The sequence below is a fragment of the Gorilla gorilla genome, chromosome X (assembly GCF_029281585.2).
Source record: "Gorilla gorilla gorilla isolate KB3781 chromosome X, NHGRI_mGorGor1-v2.1_pri, whole genome shotgun sequence".
Classification (NCBI taxonomy): Eukaryota; Metazoa; Chordata; class Mammalia; order Primates; family Hominidae; genus Gorilla; species Gorilla gorilla.
This window is the reverse complement of record NC_073247.2, coordinates 164745315-164760475: the sequence shown is the minus strand read 5'-3', so window position 1 is coordinate 164760475 and position 15161 is coordinate 164745315. Positions and strand designations below refer to the sequence as shown.

At 62.3% G+C, this 15161-nt stretch overlaps 2 protein-coding genes across 2 annotated transcripts; one reads left to right on the top strand and one right to left on the bottom strand.

Moving 5' to 3' along the window:
- Positions 1-3760: 3760 nt before the first annotated feature.
- Positions 3761-6412, top strand: LOC101147743 (PNMA family member 6A). Its single transcript, XM_031005942.3, has 2 exons — positions 3761-4006; positions 4330-6412. The coding sequence occupies exon 2, from the start codon at positions 4458-4460 to the stop codon at positions 5655-5657; it is 1200 nt and encodes a 399-aa protein (XP_030861802.1). The 5' UTR covers positions 3761-4006; positions 4330-4457; the 3' UTR covers positions 5658-6412.
- Positions 6413-7019: 607 nt separating this feature from the next.
- LOC101138621 (paraneoplastic antigen-like protein 6B) lies at positions 7020-9075 on the bottom strand. Its single transcript, XM_031005943.3, has 2 exons — positions 8827-9075; positions 7020-8503 (listed from the first exon to the last, which is right to left on the bottom strand). The coding sequence occupies exon 2, from the start codon at positions 8373-8375 to the stop codon at positions 7176-7178; it is 1200 nt and encodes a 399-aa protein (XP_030861803.1). The 5' UTR covers positions 8376-8503; positions 8827-9075; the 3' UTR covers positions 7020-7175.
- Between the last annotated feature and the right edge of the window lie 6086 nt (positions 9076-15161).

The window sequence follows — 15161 nt, the reverse complement described above, 5'->3', positions numbered from 1 at the left end:
AAGGAGGGATGGCAAAGGCCGAAGGTGGGAACAAGCCCTGTGCTGCGGGGCCAGCTGAACAGGCCAGATCGGCAGGAGTGTGGTGAGAGGAGCTGGGGGCATGGCAACATGGGGTGGATTTCGGGGAAGGAAGGAGAGCATCAGAGGAAGCCAGATCCCCAGGAGCAGCGTGGGGGTGCTCTTGACCAGGATGGGGACTTTGAGATTACTCTAAGGAGATGGGGTGCCACAGGGAGGAGCAGGGTCTGGTGGTGTTGCAAAAAGATCACCCTGGCTGCTGAGGGGGTGTTGGTGGAGCAGGGAGGAAGCGGAGTGGAGGCAGGGAGAACAGGAGACAGGGCGGGCCAAGGACCACGGAGATGAGAAGGGTAGCAGTCTTGGACCAGAGTCAACAAAATCCAATGATGGGTTAGATTTGGGAGTGAGGAACAAAGGAGAGGGGAGAGAATCCTGGCTGCTTTGTTTGAGTCACCAGGTAGAAGGCAGAGCCCTTTGCACAGAGGGGGAAGCCTGGGGACAGTGTAGGCATGGTGAAGGGGACGAAACCCTCCGGTTTGAACATCTTAGCTCTGAAATGTCTGCGGGGCATCCACGTGGGCAGATGGATGGGTACGTGCAGAGCTTGGAAGAGAGGTCATGTCCAGAGACAGAGCATTCATCGGAGGTGCCGTATGTCCCAGGGTTGAGGCTGGGAGCCCGCCCCCACCACGCTTAGATCCAGCAAAGTAGGAGGAGGAGGAGGAAGGTCCAAGGGCAGAGAGGCAGGTAGAGAGGGAGGAGGTCAGCACAAAAGTGGGGTGGGGGAGAGGAAGAAGCTGAGAAAGGAAATGGTTTTGAGAAGGAAGGAGAGTCAACTGTGTTGAGAGGTGGAGACAATGGGGACAGAGGACTGACAAAAGAAAGACGGTTGACGTGTCACAGCCCAGCCTTGGCCGGGGTTGGCGGGGGGCAATGGGTGTCCTGCAGCGTCCTGGACTTGGAGTCAGCAGGTGCAGAAGGAAGGAGAGTGGGAAGAGACAAGGCCGAAAACAGGAAATTAGTTGCGAGCCGGCCTGTGGGCTGACTGGGCCAGTTGTAGACACCAGACCCACAGATGTTCCCAGGGTGGGGGCGGCCAAGGCGGGGGGGGCGGAGGGGGGGTCGGTGCCCTTTCTGAAGAAGGACTCCAGAAAAATCACGGCTGAAAACAAGAGAGAGGACAATATGTGGTATAAGCCGTGACAAGTCTAACACTAAAGGTTCAATAGACAGACACTCTCACAGCAGAGGTAAAGAGCAGCAGTTTGCCTGAATGAGAACAAGCAGTCTTGGCCTTCAAGGGGGAGAAGCGGTGGGGGGCAGGGGGGCGGGGAGGACTGGACACACGAGCCCAACCGGGGAGGCTGCTTTGTGACAGAAGACATGCATTTCTTCGCTGACTCCACGTTTACTACCTGGGAGGTAGAAAAGCCTGGGGAGCAAGACCATGCCAACCTAAGTAACACACAGAGAGGGAGCCTCCCTATAAGAAGATGGTATCTATTCAGAAATAGGCATCGCAGTGGGGACGCGTGCGCCCTAGTGAACTATGTGCATATTCAGGCAGGGGAAGGCAGACAAAGGTTTTTCGGGACAAGTGAAGAGGATTACATAATTGTTTTGAGATAATGATCTTTGGCTACAAGGATGAATAACAAGGGTAGCATTGGTCAGGGGCTTGGACAGGAAGCTGCTGGGCAGGTGTCCTCGCAGAAGTATTATTTGTGTCAGGTTGCAACAGCCTTTGTGCGAATTTGTGGGTTTTGCAGTCTTCTGTGATAGCTTTTGTTATCAGGCATTCGTGCATGGGAACCCTGCCTAGGTGGCCCTCCACAGCTCTATTTGTCAGGTTTTTGGATTTTTGTTTGCTTGAACAAGTGACTCCATCTTGATTCTGAAACCTTTCACAACCATACGGGCAAGCCAAAGTCTAATTGTGAGGCCCACTCCAATGCGACCTGCTTCTGGGCAATGCGATAGACTGGCCATGGCTTATATCACAAAAGGAGAAAAGCTTCGATCTTGACGCTAGGAACTTTCTCCTGGAAACGGGCCGATGACGCCTGTCATCTGCGAGATGAGGAGGAAAGGAGCAAAGGAGATTCACAGAAGAGGAACCAGGAACGGCCAGTGAGAGGATGCACGACCTCGCCACCGCTCGGGGAAACGCAAGGCACACAGCGATGAGGTGGTGTCTCTCCCCGTGGGATGGGCAAGCGGGCGAGGCTGGACAGGACCAAAGGCTGCTCGGGCTGTAGGAACCCAGGACCGCTCCCACGCTGCCAGTGCGAGGGAACATGGGTTCAGCCACGCACCAGAGGTCACAGATGAGCAATGCTTGGTTGTGGCGTTGATAGGCACAGCCCAAGTCCCAGCAGAGCCACTGCCTGCTGTGCACCCCAGAGTCTTTCTGGCTGACGGTGGTGGCTCAGACAGGCATGCGGGATGCCACTGGCAGCAGTGTCTGCAACAGCCAAACAGTGGGAAGGACCGGAATGTCCATCCCCAGGGTCATAGACAAATACTCTGGGGCTGTGATTCAGCAAGGAGCTTGGGCGAGCTGGACGCTTGGGGGAAACCTTGGCCAGCAAGTTGCCAAACAGGAGGTCAGGCAAGGAAAGAGAAGGGGATGAGGGAACGACACCCAGAGGTGTGACCCCGTGGGAACCTGTTTGCCACCTGCCTGGTGGAGATGCTGTTCACATGGCCCCAGCCTCCCGTGATGGGTCAGGTGCAGGGTGGTCAGATCCACAGGCGCAGAATCTCTGTTTTGAGCGGAGGCTGCTCTGCCCTGGCGCGGTGTCTAGCCCCGGCAACAGAGGACTGGGGAAGGACCTATGGAAGGATGACTCAGGCCCTGACAGACGGAGGTCTCCAGGGAGGTACGACACCCATGCTGCCCTCAGGGCCAAGAGAGCAATGTCCCAGAGCCCATCAGGCTGGTGAAGGCACAGGGGGCAGGGGACAAATTGAGTAGCCCACTCCGCGCGGACTACCTTTCCAGGCACACACTCAGGCAGAGACCCAGACTCGGGACTTGCGGCTGCAAAACGGACGAGGCCCGGGCATACTTGGGTGCTGGGTCACCCTCCTAGGTGCTGGCTCCTGGCACCAGGGCAGCGAAGTGCTTCGGCCGGAGGGCTGCGGGTCCCTGAAGCCGGATGGGCAGCGGGGAGATGGCAGACCCTCCGTAGGATGGTGTGCGTGAGCTGTGTGAGCGCCTGGGGCATCTCCTCCACGGAATGGCACCCGCACCAGGTGCCCCTGGCCTCGCCTGGCCTTGCCAGCCAGAGGACCAGTCCTGGACGGGGAGGGGGAGGACAAGAGCAGGTGCACAGGCCCCAGAACCCGGCTCCCTGACCCTGGCCAGAACGCAGAGCTGCCGGGCGCACCTCAGACCACTCCCTGGCCCTCTGGTGGGCACGCCGGGGTGCAGACCCCTCGCCCCGCTGGCGCCTGCCTCCGGGGCACGTGCGGGAGGGGCAGAGGCCTGGACCAGGAACCGCTGTGGTGAGAGCCAAAGGCGCGGGGACCTGCGGCCCACAGACCTTTGGACACCCCGGTGGGGGTGGGGGTGGGCTGGCGCCTGTGTTCCCGGGACCCGCGGCGCGAGGGGAGTGGGGGTGGGGCTAGGGGATAGGAGCAGGTGACGTCACCCGGGGTCCTGGGGCGCTCGGGAAGGCGGCGAGAGCCAGGCCACGTGACCCGCCCGCGGCAACGGCCCTGCGCTCTCCCGGGCCGGCGACGCGGAGGGGTCCGCGCTGCACCGCCGCCGCACCCCGGCCGCGTGACCGCACTGCAGAGAGCGGCTGCGAGCAGGCGCCGGCGCACCGGCCCAAACGCCGAGCGAGCGAGGGAGAGGCACAGTCAGAGGGAACGCCCGCGCGGGGAGCCAGGGGCGCCCGACCCCGCCGCCGCCGCAGCGGCGCGCAGCCCCCGACGCGCCCTGTGGGGATCCGGACCAGGAGGGACCCTGCCCCGGGAAAAGGTATCAGACCCACCCGGGGAGGGGGACGCTGGGTCCCGGGAGACTCCGCCGCCCCTCGCCTGTCCGCCCTAACAGAACTGAAGCAGCCTGCGGGGCAGCGGTCCGGGGTCCGGGGTCCGGGGTCCGGGGTCCGGGGGCGGCGCGGGGATGAGCCCAAGACCCGCAGGGACCACCCCCCCCGGGGGGGCGGGGCGGGACACGGGCGGGGCCTGGCTGAAGAGGCGCGGCCAGGGGAGGAGGGCGGCTGGGGGTGGGAGTGGACGTGGACGTGGGCGTGGGGAGGGGTGGGCATTAACCTCGCTCTCGCCCGCTCGCATTCACAGGCTGTGGAGACCTGGGCTCCCACCCCAATTCATCCCCCCACACCCCCGCCGCCCCGTGCCACCCTGGTCCGCGCTGGGAACCCTATCCTGCCCCTCGTGTCAGCCCGGCACTGGCCAGAATTGCGGGCATGGCGGTGACGATGCTGCAGGACTGGTGCAGGTGGATGGGGGTCAACGCTCGCAGGGGCCTGCTCATCCTGGGCATCCCGGAGGACTGTGATGATGCCGAATTCCAAGAGTCCCTCGAGGCTGCCCTGAGGCCTATGGGACACTTTACAGTGCTAGGCAAAGTGTTTCGAGAGGAGGATAATGCCACCGCGGCCCTGGTCGAGCTCGACCGGGAAGTCAACTATGCTTTGGTCCCCAGGGAAATCCCAGGCACTGGGGGCCCGTGGAACGTGGTCTTTGTGCCCCGTTGCTCAGGCGAGGAGTTTCTCGGTCTCGGTCGCGTGTTCCACTTCCCGGAGCAAGAGGGGCAGATGGTGGAGAGCGTGGCCGGCGCCCTGGGCGTGGGGCTGCGCAGGGTGTGCTGGCTCCGATCCATCGGTCAGGCGGTCCAGCCCTGGGTGGAGACCGTGAGGTACCAGAGCCTGGGCGTGTTTTCCGGGAGGGACCAGCCAGCCCCAGGGGAGGAGTCCTTTGAGGTCTGGCTAGACCACACCACCGAAATGCTGCATGTGTGGCAGGGGGTCTCGGAAAGGGAGAGGAGGAGGAGGCTGCTGGAAGGCTTGCGTGGGACCGCCCTGCAGCTCGTGCACGCGCTCCTGGCGGAGAACCCCGCCAGGACGGCGCAGGACTGTCTGGCGGCCCTGGTCCAGGTGTTTGGAGACAACGAGTCCCAGGCGACCATCCGGGTGAAGTGCCTGACCGCTCAGCAGCAGTCAGGCGAGCGTCTCTCAGCTTTCGTGTTGCGGCTGGAAGTGCTGCTGCAGAAGGCCATGGAGAAGGAGGCCCTGGCCAGAGCATCCGCCGACCGCGTGCGCCTGAGGCAGATGCTCACCAGGGCCCACCTTACTGAGCCTCTGGATGAAGCACTGAGGAAGCTGAGAATGGCCGGGAGGTCTCCAAGTTTCTTGGAGATGCTGGGGCTCGTTCGGGAGTCTGAGGCATGGGAGGCCAGTCTAGCCAGGAGCGTGAGAGCCCAGACACAGGAAGGGGCCGGTGCCCGGGCTGGTGCCCAGGCTGTTGCCGGAGCCAGCACTAAAGTAGAGGCGGTCCCAGGAGGTCCTGGCCGGGAGCCAGAGGGCCTCCTCCAGGCAGGAGGCCAGGAGGCTGAGGAGCTCCTCCAGGAGGGGCTCAAGCCCGTCCTGGAGGAATGTGATAACTAGGTTGGGGCTGGGGAGGCAGCCCAGCGCGAGTCCTCCCCGGGCAAATAGGCTCCGAGGGCCCCGGGGCCTCCTCTCCTCCTCTCAGGCAGCAGGGCCCTGGAGACAGGCGGAGGCGGGGCCAGGGCCGGTCCCTCACCCCACATCGGGATCGGGACCCCCCACTTCCCCCCAAGGGGCCCTGCCCACCACCACCTTCCCGGTGACCCAGATGACCACATTTAATACCAAATGGGGTGGGGGGAGGCGCCCCTCCAGTGCCAGCGGCACGTGCTGTGAGCTTCCTGGGAGCCCAGGTTCTGCTCACTGCTCTCCCGTATGGTGAGCACCACCTCTGCTTTCCTGGCGTAGATCTAGGCCAGGGGCTGCTTGTTTTTGTGGAGCCGTGTGTTCTTCTCTGAGCAGCTCCTCCCCAGAGGGCCCCAGCGCAGTCCCGGGAGATGGCGGGAAGAAGGCACCAGGGCACAGTGGACACTCATCCCGTGACAGCAATGGTGACCATGACTGCGGGAGAAAGAACAGGACCCGGGATGGAGTGGGGCTGTCTGAGGTTCCCCAGTGAACTTTGTGCTTTGGCGTTCCACCCCTGTTGTTACTTGTTACTGAGTTTCGTAGACCTGGGGTGGGTGTTCCCCCAGGAGGAGGGGGGCCCCGACCTGTGTCCTGTGGTGGCCATTTGCAGCTTCTGTGTTGTGATTCCCTTCTCTTCAACGGTTTCAGTACGTGTCTCTCTTCAATAAATTTCATTCAGTGTTCCAGCCGGCCTCGCCTCTGCTGTGGGAAACTGCATGGGGTGCGGGGTGCGGGGTGCAGTGTTGGCTGGGGACAAGGTGAGGTGAGGTGCCACAGTGGCTGGGCTAACATCGGGGTGTGTGGGGTGCTTGGTCCCTGAGGGTCTGTGTGGTCCCCTGGGCTGCACGGGATGGCGTGGTAGTCTTGAGCAGGGGCTGATTGGGTTCCCAGGGCACTCTGATCACCTCCCAGGAGTAGGTGGTTTGGACGTTGCAGACAGGCAGAGGGACAGTAGGCTAGTTCCTGGTATCCAGGATCCCTGGCAGCACTGCGGGGTGGGGCGGGGGGGGGGGGGGGGTGGGGGCGGCGCTCAGGGCTTTCAGAAGGGTCAGAGTGGCCACATGTGTAACCTCAGGCTGGAAGCCAAGGTCAGGGAAGAGCCCCAGGAGGGCCTGGGCATGAAGTCAGAGGCCCATACGGGAGCCATGTGGAGGACTCGGCGGGTGGGGGACCCCTCTTGGGAGACCCAGGCAGCTGACACCCTTGAGAGGGCCTCTTTCCCCCTGCCTCTCCCAACCCAGGACAAGGAGTGGGGGGCAGACATCTTCAGGTGCCCCCACCCAGGCCGCAGCTGGCCCCGATCCCGATGTGGGGTGAGGGACCGGCCCTGGCCCCGCCTCCGCCTGTCTCCAGGGCCCTGCTGCCTGAGAGGAGGAGAGGAGGCCCCGGGGCCCTCGGAGCCTATTTGCCCGGGGAGGACTCGCGCTGGGCTGCCTCCCCAGCCCCAACCTAGTTATCACATTCCTCCAGGACGGGCTTGAGCCCCTCCTGGAGGAGCTCCTCAGCCTCCTGGCCTCCTGCCTGGAGGAGGCCCTCTGGCTCCCGGCCAGGACCTCCTGGGACCGCCTCTACTTTAGTGCTGGCTCCGGCAACAGCCTGGGCACCAGCCCGGGCACCGGCCCCTTCCTGTGTCTGGGCTCTCACGCTCCTGGCTAGACTGGCCTCCCATGCCTCAGACTCCCGAACGAGCCCCAGCATCTCCAAGAAACTTGGAGACCTCCCGGCCATTCTCAGCTTCCTCAGTGCTTCATCCAGAGGCTCAGTAAGGTGGGCCCTGGTGAGCATCTGCCTCAGGCGCACGCGGTCGGCGGATGCTCTGGCCAGGGCCTCCTTCTCCATGGCCTTCTGCAGCAGCACTTCCAGCCGCAACACGAAAGCTGAGAGACGCTCGCCTGACTGCTGCTGAGCGGTCAGGCACTTCACCCGGATGGTCGCCTGGGACTCGTTGTCTCCAAACACCTGGACCAGGGCCGCCAGACAGTCCTGCGCCGTCCTGGCGGGGTTCTCCGCCAGGAGCGCGTGCACGAGCTGCAGGGCGGTCCCACGCAAGCCTTCCAGCAGCCTCCTCCTCCTCTCCCTTTCCGAGACCCCCTGCCACACATGCAGCATTTCGGTGGTGTGGTCTAGCCAGACCTCAAAGGACTCCTCCCCTGGGGCTGGCTGGTCCCTCCCGGAAAACACGCCCAGGCTCTGGTACCTCACGGTCTCCACCCAGGGCTGGACCGCCTGACCGATGGATCGGAGCCAGCACACCCTGCGCAGCCCCACGCCCAGGGCGCCGGCCACGCTCTCCACCATCTGCCCCTCTTGCTCCGGGAAGTGGAACACGCGACCGAGACCGAGAAACTCCTCGCCTGAGCAACGGGGCACAAAGACCACGTTCCACGGGCCCCCAGTGCCTGGGATTTCCCTGGGGACCAAAGCATAGTTGACTTCCCGGTCGAGCTCGACCAGGGCCGCGGTGGCATTATCCTCCTCTCGAAACACTTTGCCTAGCACTGTAAAGTGTCCCATAGGCCTCAGGGCAGCCTCGAGGGACTCTTGGAATTCGGCATCATCACAGTCCTCCGGGATGCCCAGGATGAGCAGGCCCCTGCGAGCGTTGACCCCCATCCACCTGCACCAGTCCTGCAGCATCGTCACCGCCATGCCCGCAATTCTGGCCAGTGCCGGGCTGACACGAGGGGCAGGATAGGGTTCCCAGCGCGGACCAGGGTGGCACGGGGCGGCGGGGGTGTGGGGGGATGAATTGGGGTGGGAGCCCAGGTCTCCACAGCCTGTGAATGCGAGCGGGCGAGAGCGAGGTTAATGCCCACCCCTCCCCACGCCCACGTCCACGTCCACTCCCACCCCCAGCCGCCCTCCTCCCCTGGCCGCGCCTCTTCAGCCAGGCCCCGCCCGTGTCCCGCCCCGCCCCCCCGGGGGGGGTGGTCCCTGCGGGTCTTGGGCTCATCCCCGCGCCGCCCCCGGACCCCGGACCCCGGACCCCGGACCCCGGACCGCTGCCCCGCAGGCTGCTTCAGTTCTGTTAGGGCGGACAGGCGAGGGGCGGCGGAGTCTCCCGGGACCCAGCGTCCCCCTCCCCGGGTGGGTCTGATACCTTTTCCCGGGGCAGGGTCCCTCCTGGTCCGGATCCCCACAGGGCGCGTCGGGGGCTGCGCGCCGCTGCGGCGGCGGCGGGGTCGGGCGCCCCTGGCTCCCCGCGCGGGCGTTCCCTCTGACTGTGCCTCTCCCTCGCTCGCTCGGCGTTTGGGCCGGTGCGCCGGCGCCTGCTCGCAGCCGCTCTCTGCAGTGCGGTCACGCGGCCGGGGTGCGGCGGCGGTGCAGCGCGGACCCCTCCGCGTCGCCGGCCCGGGAGAGCGCAGGGCCGTTGCCGCGGGCGGGTCACGTGGCCTGGCTCTCGCCGCCTTCCCGAGCGCCCCAGGACCCCGGGTGACGTCACCTGCTCCTATCCCCTAGCCCCACCCCCACTCCCCTCGCGCCGCGGGTCCCGGGAACACAGGCGCCAGCCCACCCCCACCCCCACCGGGGTGTCCAAAGGTCTGTGGGCCGCAGGTCCCCGCGCCTTTGGCTCTCACCACAGCGGTTCCTGGTCCAGGCCTCTGCCCCTCCCGCACGTGCCCCGGAGGCAGGCGCCAGCGGGGCGAGGGGTCTGCACCCCGGCGTGCCCACCAGAGGGCCAGGGAGTGGTCTGAGGTGCGCCCGGCAGCTCTGCGTTCTGGCCAGGGTCAGGGAGCCGGGTTCTGGGGCCTGTGCACCTGCTCTTGTCCTCCCCCTCCCCGTCCAGGACTGGTCCTCTGGCTGGCAAGGCCAGGCGAGGCCAGGGGCACCTGGTGCGGGTGCCATTCCGTGGAGGAGATGCCCCAGGCGCTCACACAGCTCACGCACACCATCCTACGGAGGGTCTGCCATCTCCCCGCTGCCCATCCGGCTTCAGGGACCCGCAGCCCTCCGGCCGAAGCACTTCGCTGCCCTGGTGCCAGGAGCCAGCACCTAGGAGGGTGACCCAGCACCCAAGTATGCCCGGGCCTCGTCCGTTTTGCAGCCGCAAGTCCCGAGTCTGGGTCTCTGCCTGAGTGTGTGCCTGGAAAGGTAGTCCGCGCGGAGTGGGCTACTCAATTTGTCCCCTGCCCCCTGTGCCTTCACCAGCCTGATGGGCTCTGGGACATTGCTCTCTTGGCCCTGAGGGCAGCATGGGTGTCGTACCTCCCTGGAGACCTCCGTCTGTCAGGGCCTGAGTCATCCTTCCATAGGTCCTTCCCCAGTCCTCTGTTGCCGGGGCTAGACACCGCGCCAGGGCAGAGCAGCCTCCGCTCAAAACAGAGATTCTGCGCCTGTGGATCTGACCACCCTGCACCTGACCCATCACGGGAGGCTGGGGCCATGTGAACAGCATCTCCACCAGGCAGGTGGCAAACAGGTTCCCACGGGGTCACACCTCTGGGTGTCGTTCCCTCATCCCCTTCTCTTTCCTTGCCTGACCTCCTGTTTGGCAACTTGCTGGCCAAGGTTTCCCCCAAGCGTCCAGCTCGCCCAAGCTCCTTGCTGAATCACAGCCCCAGAGTATTTGTCTATGACCCTGGGGATGGACATTCCGGTCCTTCCCACTGTTTGGCTGTTGCAGACACTGCTGCCAGTGGCATCCCGCATGCCTGTCTGAGCCACCACCGTCAGCCAGAAAGACTCTGGGGTGCACAGCAGGCAGTGGCTCTGCTGGGACTTGGGCTGTGCCTATCAACGCCACAACCAAGCATTGCTCATCTGTGACCTCTGGTGCGTGGCTGAACCCATGTTCCCTCGCACTGGCAGCGTGGGAGCGGTCCTGGGTTCCTACAGCCCGAGCAGCCTTTGGTCCTGTCCAGCCTCGCCCGCTTGCCCATCCCACGGGGAGAGACACCACCTCATCGCTGTGTGCCTTGCGTTTCCCCGAGCGGTGGCGAGGTCGTGCATCCTCTCACTGGCCGTTCCTGGTTCCTCTTCTGTGAATCTCCTTTGCTCCTTTCCTCCTCATCTCGCAGATGACAGGCGTCATCGGCCCGTTTCCAGGAGAAAGTTCCTAGCGTCAAGATCGAAGCTTTTCTCCTTTTGTGATATAAGCCATGGCCAGTCTATCGCATTGCCCAGAAGCAGGTCGCATTGGAGTGGGCCTCACAATTAGACTTTGGCTTGCCCGTATGGTTGTGAAAGGTTTCAGAATCAAGATGGAGTCACTTGTTCAAGCAAACAAAAATCCAAAAACCTGACAAATAGAGCTGTGGAGGGCCACCTAGGCAGGGTTCCCATGCACGAATGCCTGATAACAAAAGCTATCACAGAAGACTGCAAAACCCACAAATTCGCACAAAGGCTGTTGCAACCTGACACAAATAATACTTCTGCGAGGACACCTGCCCAGCAGCTTCCTGTCCAAGCCCCTGACCAATGCTACCCTTGTTATTCATCCTTGTAGCCAAAGATCATTATCTCAAAACAATTATGTAATCCTCTTCACTTGTCCCGAAAAACCTTTGTCTGCCTTCCCCTGCCTGAATATGCACATAGTTCACTAGGGCGCACGCGTCCCCACTGCGATGCCTATTTCTGAATAGATACCATCTTCTTATAGGGAGGCTCCCTCTCTGTGTGGTACTTAGGTTGGCATGGTCTTGCTCCCCAGGCTTTTCTACCTCCCAGGTAGTAAACGTGGAGTCAGCGAAGAAATGCATGTCTTCTGTCACAAAGCAGCCTCCCCGGTTGGGCTCGTGTGTCCAGTCCTCCCCGCCCCCCTGCCCCCCACCGCTTCTCCCCCTTGAAGGCCAAGACTGCTTGTTCTCATTCAGGCAAACTGCTGCTCTTTACCTCTGCTGTGAGAGTGTCTGTCTATTGAACCTTTAGTGTTAGACTTGTCACGGCTTATACCACATATTGTCCTCTCTCTTGTTTTCAGCCGTGATTTTTCTGGAGTCCTTCTTCAGAAAGGGCACCGACCCCCCCTCCGCCCCCCCCGCCTTGGCCGCCCCCACCCTGGGAACATCTGTGGGTCTGGTGTCTACAACTGGCCCAGTCAGCCCACAGGCCGGCTCGCAACTAATTTCCTGTTTTCGGCCTTGTCTCTTCCCACTCTCCTTCCTTCTGCACCTGCTGACTCCAAGTCCAGGACGCTGCAGGACACCCATTGCCCCCCGCCAACCCCGGCCAAGGCTGGGCTGTGACACGTCAACCGTCTTTCTTTTGTCAGTCCTCTGTCCCCATTGTCTCCACCTCTCAACACAGTTGACTCTCCTTCCTTCTCAAAACCATTTCCTTTCTCAGCTTCTTCCTCTCCCCCACCCCACTTTTGTGCTGACCTCCTCCCTCTCTACCTGCCTCTCTGCCCTTGGACCTTCCTCCTCCTCCTCCTACTTTGCTGGATCTAAGCGTGGTGGGGGCGGGCTCCCAGCCTCAACCCTGGGACATACGGCACCTCCGATGAATGCTCTGTCTCTGGACATGACCTCTCTTCCAAGCTCTGCACGTACCCATCCATCTGCCCACGTGGATGCCCCGCAGACATTTCAGAGCTAAGATGTTCAAACCGGAGGGTTTCGTCCCCTTCACCATGCCTACACTGTCCCCAGGCTTCCCCCTCTGTGCAAAGGGCTCTGCCTTCTACCTGGTGACTCAAACAAAGCAGCCAGGATTCTCTCCCCTCTCCTTTGTTCCTCACTCCCAAATCTAACCCATCATTGGATTTTGTTGACTCTGGTCCAAGACTGCTACCCTTCTCATCTCCGTGGTCCTTGGCCCGCCCTGTCTCCTGTTCTCCCTGCCTCCACTCCGCTTCCTCCCTGCTCCACCAACACCCCCTCAGCAGCCAGGGTGATCTTTTTGCAACACCACCAGACCCTGCTCCTCCCTGTGGCACCCCATCTCCTTAGAGTAATCTCAAAGTCCCCATCCTGGTCAAGAGCACCCCCACGCTGCTCCTGGGGATCTGGCTTCCTCTGATGCTCTCCTTCCTTCCCCGAAATCCACCCCATGTTGCCATGCCCCCAGCTCCTCTCACCACACTCCTGCCGATCTGGCCTGTTCAGCTGGCCCCGCAGCACAGGGCTTGTTCCCACCTTCGGCCTTTGCCATCCCTCCTTCCTCTGTGTGAGCCATCCAGGCCCAAGAACCTTCTGTGGCAGCAGCTTCCTCCTGCTCTTCCTCTCCCTCCTCCTCCTCCTCCTCCTCCTATTCCTCCTCCTCCCCCTCCTCCTCCACCTCCTCCTCCTCCTCCTCCTATTCCTCCTCCTCCCCCTCCTCCTCCACCTCCTCCTCCTCCCCCTCCTCCTGCACCTCCTCCTCCTTCATGTCTCAGCTGAACTGTCCCCTCCTCCCATAGGCCCCCTCTGCTGGGACACACAAATCACAAATATAGCCCTCGGTTTATATTCTTATTGGCGGCATCAGTACATGTGTCGGCACGTGAGAAATGCTGGTCTGAGTCTTTGCTTTTGGGTATCGGGGCTCCCTCCCCAGGTGGCAAGCTAGAGCCCCAGAAGGTGGGGTGGACTTGCCTGTGTGTCTAGCCCATTTGCACTGCTATAGCAAAATACCTGAGACTGGGTAACTTGCAAAGAACAGAAATGTATTGCTCCCAGTTCTGGGGGCTGGGAAGCTCAAAGTCAAGGCACTGGAGACTGGGAAACATACAAAAGAACAGAAATTTCTTGTTCCCAATTCCGGAGGCCGGGAAGCCCAAGATCAAGGCACCAGTAGGTTCAGCATCTGGTGGGGGCTCAGTCTCTCCTTCCAAGATGGTGTCTTGTGCCTGCGTCCTCACATGGTCGTGGGGAGGGAAGAGCAACAAGGGGGCTTACCTAGTGCTTTCCAGCCTTTTACAAGGGACTCCTCTCATCCCCGAGGGCTCTGCCCCCATGGTCTCATTGCCTCCTAAAGGTCTCACCCCTTAACACTGCTGCGTTAGGGACGAACTTTCAACATGAATTTTGGCAGGGACACAACGTTCAAACCGTAGTACAGCGTTTCCTACCCTGAGATCCCCAGCACCTAGAACAGAGTGTGGCCCAGAGGAGGCTCTCGGTGCCTTCTTTCCAGCAAGTGCCTGAATCTGTCAGCCTGCTCCAGCCTGCCAGGGTATCGGGACCTTATCCTGAGGGCTGTGGGGAGCCCCGATGGGTTCGAAGCCAGGAGGTGGTGATGCTCAGACCGGCCGGCCAGCCGTCTGGGGGAACTAATCAGCAGGAAGGGAAGCCTGGAGCAGCGAGGGGGCTGCAGCCCAAGTCCAGGCCCCCCCGACCCCGGGGCTGGGCAAGGAGGGTCTAAGGGAAAGCAGAAGATACAGGCTCTAGAGAGGGAGAAGGCCCGGGGAGGGCTCAGGCAGGGTCCCGGGTTTCTTGTTGTGTGTGGACCGGGTGGAAGGCAGGACCCTTGTCTGACATGGGGATCACGCTGGCAGTTGTCTTTCCTCTTGCCTTTTGTGGAAAGAGGGGTGACGGGCATGGGGATGAGTTCCTGTGGCCGTGGTCACATTCAAGTGGCTTGTGTGACACCCAGGTAGACATTCGCTCTGCCCTCTTCCTCCCTCCCGCCAGCCTGCCACTCTCCATCTTCCCGTCCCTCCCCACCCTGCCCCGCAGCACCCAGCCCTGCCCTGTGGGCAGGCAGACTCCCTGGTAAAGGTAAAGGAATTGTATAGGTGGCCCCTGCTTGGTTTGGCTCCCAGAGGCTTCCATCTTTTTGGCTTGGTCCCCCTGATTGCCAGCAGAAGGCCCTGCACAGAGCCAGCGTGCCCAGCAGATGTTGGACACCTGAAGGGATAAACACGGAAGCACTGTACTGTGAGGTGGCGCTTGATTGGAGATGCTGCAATCAAGATTCACAGAAGGCTCTGGGTTGCTTGGTGACCAGACGCCTCCGCAGAGCACCTGCTGTAGTACTGGCTCTTGAGAAACAAGTCCCAAGGACAGCCAGCCTTGCTGAGTGCCTCCAACACAGGCCTGGACGCAGAGGAGGTCTCCGTGTGTGTTTCTCCCCACCTGGTTGCCTCCCAGCTGGCTGACCTCGGACGTGTCCCTTACAGCCTCCACAGGTTGAGTGGGAGCACTGTCTGCTCTTGAACCAGGAAGGGCTTCTTTGCTGTGCACCACAATGTCCGAGGGCCCAGGCTCTGCACAGCCAACGGGGGCCCTCTTGTGTCCTCCAGGGAGAGCCTGGGGCTCCTCCCTACCGTCCTACCTCAGGCAGGGCCAAAGCTCCCCAATCTGTGGCTTCGGGCCAGCTCCCCACCGGCCGCGGCTTGCTCTGACTGCTCAGAAGCTTCTTCCTCCAATGCCCTCTTTGATTCTGCTCCCGACGGCTCTCTGCCCTGCCCAGAGCCCACGACAGGCCCTTGGGCTGCCAGGCTAGCACCTGCCTCCTGCCATATGACCCTGCCATTCCCTGGCTGGCTGCCCCTACCTGGGGTGGGGG

Bases quoted from the DNA above. Each gene is read 5' to 3' on its own strand.
- LOC101147743 (XM_031005942.3), top strand. From the start codon at position 4,458: ATGGCGGTGACGATGCTGCAGGACTGGTGCAGGTGGATGGGGGTCAAC.
- LOC101138621 (XM_031005943.3), bottom strand. From the start codon at position 8,375: ATGGCGGTGACGATGCTGCAGGACTGGTGCAGGTGGATGGGGGTCAAC.